Source organism: Carlito syrichta, unplaced genomic scaffold (genome assembly GCF_000164805.1).
Source record: "Carlito syrichta isolate Samal-C Ts95f unplaced genomic scaffold, Tarsius_syrichta-2.0.1 Scaffold308141, whole genome shotgun sequence".
Taxonomy (NCBI): Eukaryota; Metazoa; Chordata; class Mammalia; order Primates; family Tarsiidae; genus Carlito; species Carlito syrichta.
Window position 1 is genome coordinate 41,456 of NW_007252237.1, and position 8,035 is coordinate 49,490.

At 53.1% G+C, this 8,035-nt stretch overlaps 1 protein-coding gene across 1 annotated transcript in view; it reads right to left on the reverse strand.

Annotated features, from left to right (window-relative positions):
- Positions 1-8,035, reverse strand: part of ZNF185 (zinc finger protein 185 with LIM domain) — a 53,684-nt gene that overhangs the window by 28,029 nt on the left and 17,620 nt on the right. The window contains exons 14-16 of the mRNA XM_008065045.2: positions 7,518-7,616; positions 4,606-4,701; positions 3,753-3,842 (exon numbers count right to left, since the gene is read on the reverse strand). Of these exons, the coding sequence (XP_008063236.1) occupies positions 3,753-3,842; positions 4,606-4,701; positions 7,518-7,616 (285 nt within the window). The remainder of the gene's footprint in view (positions 1-3,752; positions 3,843-4,605; positions 4,702-7,517; positions 7,617-8,035) is intronic.

The following is an 8,035-nucleotide window of genomic DNA, read 5'->3' on the forward strand; positions in this document are numbered from 1 at the left end:
AACCGCGCTGCACTCCAGACCTTCTGCTGTGGACAAAGCAGCAGCGACGGGCGACAGCAGAAGCGGGGGAGAACTGAAAGGGATGGACCCAGGCGGAAGGGATGTGGGGTCTGCTGAAGCCTCGGGCAGGGCAGGAGAACTGGCGTCCCCCAAAGTGCTGCTAACGAGAAGGTTCTGAGCCTGCTCTAAAATCACTGAAAGTAAAGAGGAGCCGGGTGTGGTGGCTCACCCCTGTCATCCCCAGCACTTTGGGAGGCTGAGGCGAGAGGATTGCCTAAGCTCAGAGGTTCGAGACCAGCCTGGGCAACTTCACGAGCCCTCATCTCTACAATAAATAAAAAAATCAGCCAGGCATGGTGGCACATGCCAGTGGCTCCAGCTACTGGGAAGGCTGAGGCGGAAGGATCGCCAGAGCCCAGCAGGTCGCGGCTGTGGTGGCCGGGAGCTGTCCCTGCACTCCGGCCTGGGCCACGAACTGAGATTTTGACCGAAAAAAAAAAAGAAAAAGAAAAAGAAAAAAATTGAACACTAGCACCAGAGTTCATGCTGTCAACCACTGTGCTATACTGCCTCTCCCTGTACATGTGATGAAGCAGGGCCAAGCGAGAATATGGCAGAGTCCCTAAAGTTTGGGACAGATGAAATTGCTTTGTAACCTAGAAAAAGCAAGTCTCCACTGCCCCACTGAAGGCCACCATCCCCATGGCGCTCTCTCATCAAGCTCCTGGGGAAGGAAGCCCGTCCCCGCCGAGCTCCCCGCCCAGGCGGGTCAGCCCGAGGGTCACGCGTGGCAGGAGGGACCAGCTGCCGCCCGCCACCCCGGGCGTCTCTGAAGACTCGTGTCCAGCCTCCCAGAGACCGGCGGACGCCGGGACCCCTGCGAAAAGAGCCGGGGCCGCGCACTCCCTCCCGCCTCGGCCGGTCGGGCCACCGCGCTCACCGCACGCGTGGCAGGAGCAGCGAGCACCCTGGGGCCCAGGGCGAGGGCCAGGGCGCCGACGGGCCCATTTGTGATCCTCCGGCGCCACCTGGAGGTCGGCGCCGGCATCGCCGCAAGAGAAGCTCGGCTGAGGCGGTTCTGGCCTCGGGCGGCCATTTCGCTTTGTGAAGGGTCGCTTTTCCCGGCGGGACCTGAGACCAAAGCTCACAGCGGCAGGAAATGGCGGCCTGCGCAGGCGCACTCACGACGGTCGCGCGCTCGCCGAACTGCACATGCGCACATGCGTCGTCGCCGATGACAGGTTCACCCTCGCGCAGGCGCACACGTCCTGAGCCCCCTTGCCCTGATCCCGAAGGCCGGCGGTGTCGCTCTACTGCACCCCTTTTTTCTTTCCCATCCCGAGTCTGTCCATCCCAAAAAAGACCGTGAAAGCTCTAGAGCAGGTGTTGTCGACCTCAGCACTAATAACATTTTGGGCCATAGAATTCTTTTTTGTGTGTTGGGGGGTGAGATGCTGTCCTGTGCAATGTAACCTGTTAAGTGACATCCCAGATCTGTATTAAGTAGAAGTCAGTGGTGCCCCCTCCTCTAGCTGTCTCCACACTGTTACATGTACCCTAGGAGGCTGAGAGGTTTGGGAGATGCCCCTGCTTTAGAACCATTTCCCTAGAAAGGGGGTTCTCAACCCAGACAGGAAAGGAAGATCAACTGGGGAGCTTTTTAAAACACAGGAGTGGTGAATAAAAATGATATCTCAATTTCCACCTGGATCTTAGAAAGGTTTTTGTCGTATCTTGTTTAATACTTCCCAGGTAATTCTCAAGTGCAGCTAGAGTTGTGAAATGGGTCGAGAAAGTTTGTATTGCTTTTGCAAACATCAAGAAAGTGCTTCTGAGTCTGGGCTCTAGAGTTTGGGTGGATCTGGGCTCTATTCCTGGCCATGCTCCTTACAGGAGTGTGTCTCTCAGTTTCCTCCTCTGTCAGGTTGCATAATAAGCTGGATCCTTTCCCAGGTTTCTGGAGAATTAGCTGAGAACCCACAGCATGCTTTACTTGCCACCCAGCTGGAAGTGACTAGCTCTGGGTCTTGAGAATAGGCTCAAAAGACAGGATTTCATAAACTGGTTATTTGTACTTTCTTCTGTGGTTTTTCTTTTTTTTTTTCTTTTTTTGAGTTGGAGTCTCACTCCGTCACCCAGGCTGGAGTGCTGTGGCACACTGCGCATGGCCACCCCAGTGTAGACCTGCTGGCCTCAGGCAATCCTTCCGACTCAGCCTTCCAAGTAGCCAGAGCTATAAGAGCACACTACCACGTCTGGCTAATTTTTGATTTATTGTAGAGACGAGGTCACGCCAAATTGCCTGGGTTGGTCTCGAACCCACAGGCTCAGGCAATCCCCTCGCCTCGGCCTCCCAAAGCTCTGGGATGACAGTCTGAGTCATGAGCCTGGCCTGGAGTTTTTCTGAATGCCTCTTACCATAGGACTCAGCTCTGCCACTTATAAGTCCTCAGTTAAGTCCCTTAGCCTTTCTCAGTTTCCTCACCTTATCCATCTCACAGGGCTGCTAGAAGACTGCAAGGCACCTAGTGCGACACACTATAGGTGTCAGCTATTGTTACCCCTCTAATTGTTAGTTGCCAGTATCATTTGAAACAGAAAAGAGGTCATATAATACCTTAGATTCCCATTACTCACCACACTTCCAGGATCCTTGTTTAAGTAAAACAGGAAAGTGGTGTTAAAGTGCAACCATGCAATCACCTTTTGAACCCCTAATCACAGCAGGCTCTACTTGGCTTAAAACTTGAAGTAAAATCCAACTTCCTTATCATTAGCTTACTAAGGCCCTACTTCATCTACGGTCCCTCTCCCCAGCACGGCCCCAGCCACTCTATGCTTTGCAACATGCTAAATGTGTTCCCACTACGGAGTTATTAGGTTTGCAGTTCCTTATCCTCAGTTCTCCTCTCCCTGCTCTTTCTAGGGTTGACTCCTCCTACCCACCTAAGTAGTAGCCCGCCTCACTGCCATCGTTCTGCAGCTCAGCACCTGGCCATTTTCTTCAGAGCACTCATCTTCCTAGGGGGCATAGAGACCTGGGCTCCAGGCCTTTGTTTTTCATTCTAATGAGGCATAAACCTCTAGCGACTGTGGTGAGGAGTGTATGAGACACTGTGAGTAGAGGGCTGGGCACACAGTAGGTGTTCCAAAGTTAAGTACAATGTCATGGTACAAACAGGCAAGCGGCGCCTCCCTACTTGGCTGAGCCCCCCTCTTCCACCAGGACTAGGGCCCACGAGGACCCTCATGGTTGGCCATAGACAGTTACATACAGTGCCCAGGAAGCAACAGGTTCTCTTGAGCCCTTTGTATATTCTGTTCCCTCTGCTCGGAAAGCTCCTAGTCACCTTTCAAGATTCGATTCAAAAGCTACCTCCCTATGAAGTCCCCTCCCCTTGCCCACAACTGGTGTGTTGTAGCGATCTGGGCCAGCCTCTGATGGGCCTCCCAGCCTGAGCGCAGGGCCCTGTCCGATCTGTGTATTTCAGCCTCCAGCAAAGTCACATGCTGCCAGAGTGGCTGACGGAAAGAGGGTGACCCTTCCTGACTGTGGCGTACTTCCTGGCCAGAGCCAACATGGCTTGCTGGCAAGCTACCTGGCCCCAGAGACCACAGGGTTCCAGCTGGGGCTTCTGCCTTTGCAGTGCACTGCAAACCAGCTCAAGAGCCTCACTTGGCCTCGTCTTCCCAGCACGCCCAAGCTGCCTTTCTCCATCCCAGAAATCCAGCACTGTCTGCTGAGGTCTTACCCCTTTGGGTCTGCCTTTGCATCCTCCAGGTCTGCTGCGCTGTGACGCTTCCTATCAGCTGGGACGGCAGAAGCTGAAGTAGCATTGGAGCTGGGGAGGAAGCACACAGGCCTCTGAGGTCTCAGAGCACAAGAGGCTGGGGCCAAGGTCTCCCCCTTCCCAGCTACCTTCTCACAGGAAAGGGGAGGAATTATGTCTGCTGGTAAGGCCTGGTCCTGGCATATGGGTAGCACAGAGGCCACTGTATGTGACAACACTGTATCAGCCTTGGGTGTGACCCTAGCACCCAAGTTGAAGACCAAGCTCTGCCCCTGGCCAACTCGGGGTCCCTGGGGAAGTCTCCTGGTTCTGGGTTCCAGGATTCTGCACCTGACCTACTCCTTGGGGTTTGTGGGAGTCGAGAAAATCATTCGCTACTATGGCTTCCCCAATGCTCCATGCCCTCACGAGAAAACAGCCACTCCCACTAGAGGACTAGTAGAAGAAACAGAGCAGAAGGTGACAGCCTGGGAACACACCACTGCTTCCCATGGTCCCTTAGTGCCCCTGGAGGCAACTGCCCTTCCCAGCCACCTGCCACATGCTCCCTGGGACTGAGCCCTGTACCATCTCTTCTGAAGCTCTGCCTCCTTATGCCTTCCCCTCTCCACGCCCCCCCCGCCACCTCAACTTGGGTCAGTTGGTGCTGGGTGTATCACCTGTCCCTCTTCTCTCACTGCTGTCAGGGCACCTCCCAGGCTTCCCTTTCCTGCTATGGTGGCCTGATGTGAAGGTGACACGAAGCTAAGAAATATAGGACTGGTATGGGACTGGAATGAGACTGATGCCGGATGTAGTCACCCTATACCCTTACCTGATGGCCACTTGTCCAGGCTTGCAGGACTGAGAACCGGCACTGTGCACATCCTGATCATCCATGAAAGGGGTGACGTTAGCAGCTGACCACAGCCTGAAGAAGAAGGCCAAACCTGGTCTTGGTTCAAGACGTTGTTCTGTGTGTCTACCCTCTCCCGAGCAATCCTCCTGTCTACCTTTTGTCCCTCACAGGTGATAGGAACTGAGAAGCTGCTCAAATGGGTGCTTGGGACACCATACTTATATCCCAAGGCAGCCTGCCACCTGGGGCTTGTGAGGCATAGTGGGTAAGTGCACACTTCCTGGAGGCAGGCTGCCCCGATTCGAGCTGTGTGACCTTGGACACTTTACCCAATCTCTTTGGGCCTCAGTTTTAACATCACTGATGTGGGTGTAATAATCATGTCTGCCTCACAAGTATTCTGAGAAGGGTAAATGAGCTCATGGATGCCAGGTACTTTGATTACTACCCAGGCCATGACATACACTGATGTGTTCCTGTTATCACGGGGTCCTGTGGCCTTTGGTGGAAGCAGCACATCTTCCCAGTGCATCTGTACCCACCCTTGCAATGCAGATTTATTAGGGGCTCTCCCACCCAGCCTGATCAGGATCAAGCCACAGTCCCTCTGTAACCAGGCAGACACACTCACAGCACGCTGAGCAGTCACCACCTACCCCCTCCACATTCAGGGACAAAAGCCTCCACAGGAATGAATGCAAAAGGAGAGACGTTTCCATAAGAAAGAAGTTTCTCAAAAATCATTGTCAAACTAAGTGCAGTTAGCCCTCCCATATACAACTGCAGATCAAAAACATTCGGGGAAAGGTTGGGCTTGGTGGCTCAGCCTGTAATCCCAGCACTTTGTGAGGCCCAGGCAAGAGGATTCCCTGAGCCCTGGAAATTCGGGACTAGCCTGGGCAACTTGGTGATGAGACCTCATCTCTACAATAAATCACAAAAAGATCATTCGGGCATGGTGGCGTGTGTCTGTAGTTCCAGCTACTTGGAAGGCTGAGGTGGAAGGACTGCCGGAGCCCAGCAGATCAAGGCTGCGGTGGCCATGAGCATGCTGCTGCATTAAAAAAAAAAAATCGGGAAAAATATATGTATATAAAAAGGACAGTGTATCTGCAGTGAACCCATTTAAACTTTTTTTTCTTGCCATCATTTCCTAAACAATACAGTATAACAACTATGTGCATAGCATTTGTGTTGTACTAGGTTCTATAAGTAACCTAGAGATGATCTAAAGCATACAGGAAAATGTGTGTAAGTCACAGGCAAATACTATGCCATTTTCTCAGGGACTTGAGCAGATTTTATATCCGCAGAAGGTCTTGGAGCCCACCCCCATCGATACTAAGGGATGACTGTGAAAGACTGAGTTAAAAATCATAAAAGTCTAGAAGATTCTTCAGATGATTCTGCAAGTTACTTTGAGACCTGGCTTCTTCACTTTAAGAAAACAGAGTGGGGCAACCCCCTTGGGCCCCCTCCCACAGTGGAGCTTTTCTGTCCTCTCAAAACTCCTGCTGGAGAGAGAGAGAGAGAGACAGAGAGAGAAAACAGAGTGGAAAGCAAAGACTTCATCTCAGAGGCAACACAAACAAGAGGCCTAGAGGCTTCCATGGTGGCCAACAGCAAACTCCATCATCTGCACCAGGCAGGACCCTGTGGGCCGTGGGGAGGGACACTGAAAGGCGTGAGCAGGGGAGAAATTTTATCTAACGTCCTTCTAAGAAGGTCCTTCTGGCGGGGGTGGGGGGGTGGAGGCTCACATCTGTAATCCCAAGATTTCAGGAGGCTGAGTGAGAGAATCACTTGAGTCCAGGAGTTGGAGACGAACCTGGGCAACATAGTGAGGCCTCGTCTCTACAAGAAAGTAAAACAAAAACAAACAGCCTGGTGTGGTGGTGCGCTCCTTTAGTCCCAGCTACTCAGGAGGTTGAGATGAGAGGATGGCTTGAGCCTAGGAGGTTGAGGCTACGGTGAGCCATGATTTCACCACTGCACTCCAGCCTGAGTGACAGAGTGAGACCCTGTCTCAAGAAATAACAGAAAAGAAGATCCTTCCGATGCCTCTGTAGACAGCAAAAGAAGCAGGCTGCACGGGAGGGTTAGGACAGTCCTTTCCACTATCGGCAGCTCAGGGAACCGAGGCTCTGACCCAGTGGCCTTTCCTGCTCAGAGACGGTGGTTATAGAGGCCAGGGGCTGCTGTCTCCTTCCCGTGCTGGCTTGTGGGCCTGGATTTAGATGTCAGGGTTCTGGCTCCAGGCATCAATTGCAAACTATAGTGAGGGAAAGGGGTCCCTTGTGGGCTGGGGCCAAAGGAGCAGCCAGGAGGGCCAGGAGAGCTCTAGCACAGTCTGGCGTTGGGTCATGTGTGCCGACATCTGCATAGCTGGCTTTTGTCCCCAAGGGTGACTCATGCTTGGTTTGGAACCACTTAGGGACAGGTGGGACCTTGCTCCTCCCCAGATCATGGCTGAGAAAGTAGCCCCTGACTCTGCTCAGGACTGGGAAGCCAGAGCCCAGCTGGGGATGCTGGTTTCCCAGTTCGTCCCTCCAGGGCCTCACCTCTTCCTCTTCCTCTTCCTGGACCTCAGAGCAGAGCTGGCCAGGGCAGGTGGTTCAGGAAAGGAGGGGCCGTGGGGCAAGAGCCAGAGCACAGGGGCCTGAGCTCAGCCAAGAAGTAAGAAGGCGACGACTCATCCGCCCCTGGGTCATTCATTCATTCATTTGTCCCTGTACACATTTCCCACATAATCGTTCTACCTGGGCTGGACCCATGGCAGGGGACAGAGAAAGGAAGGAGATTCCAGCACAGGTGACTCCAAGAGGTGAAAGCCCAGGACAAAGGCCGTGTTGGGGATAGGGATGAGGAGAATCAGTGTGGCAGCTCACCCTCCTCTCTCAGAGCTGATATCTGCTCCAGTCAAACCTTCAGGTGGGGGCCCTTCAGCTCCAGACCCCACGCTGCCAGCGCTCAACTGTGCACTTGACCTGTGAGGAGGAGAGAAGCATTTGCTGACCCTGCTTGGGTTTTGACCTCCTGTAACCCCAATATCACGAGAGTGGATCGCCAGTCCAGAAGGACAGGCCCTTGACTGCCACCCTGTGCCTCTCTGACCGGAGCCCAGCTCATCCCAAGTTGACTCAATCACCAAGAATTTCTGTGTTTCCAGTGGAATATTATGCAGCCATCAAGAAGGACAGATACATGGACTTTGTAGCAACTTGGATGGATTTGGAGTTGATCACACTCAGTGATCTATCACAGAAACAAAGAACAGAGTACCGTATGTTGTCACTCATAAGCAGACCTCGAACAATTATTATGATACTATAAGAAAGGGATTGGAAGCTGGGCTCGGTGGCTCAGCCTGTAATCCCACGCCTTTGGGAGGCTGAGGTGAGTGTAT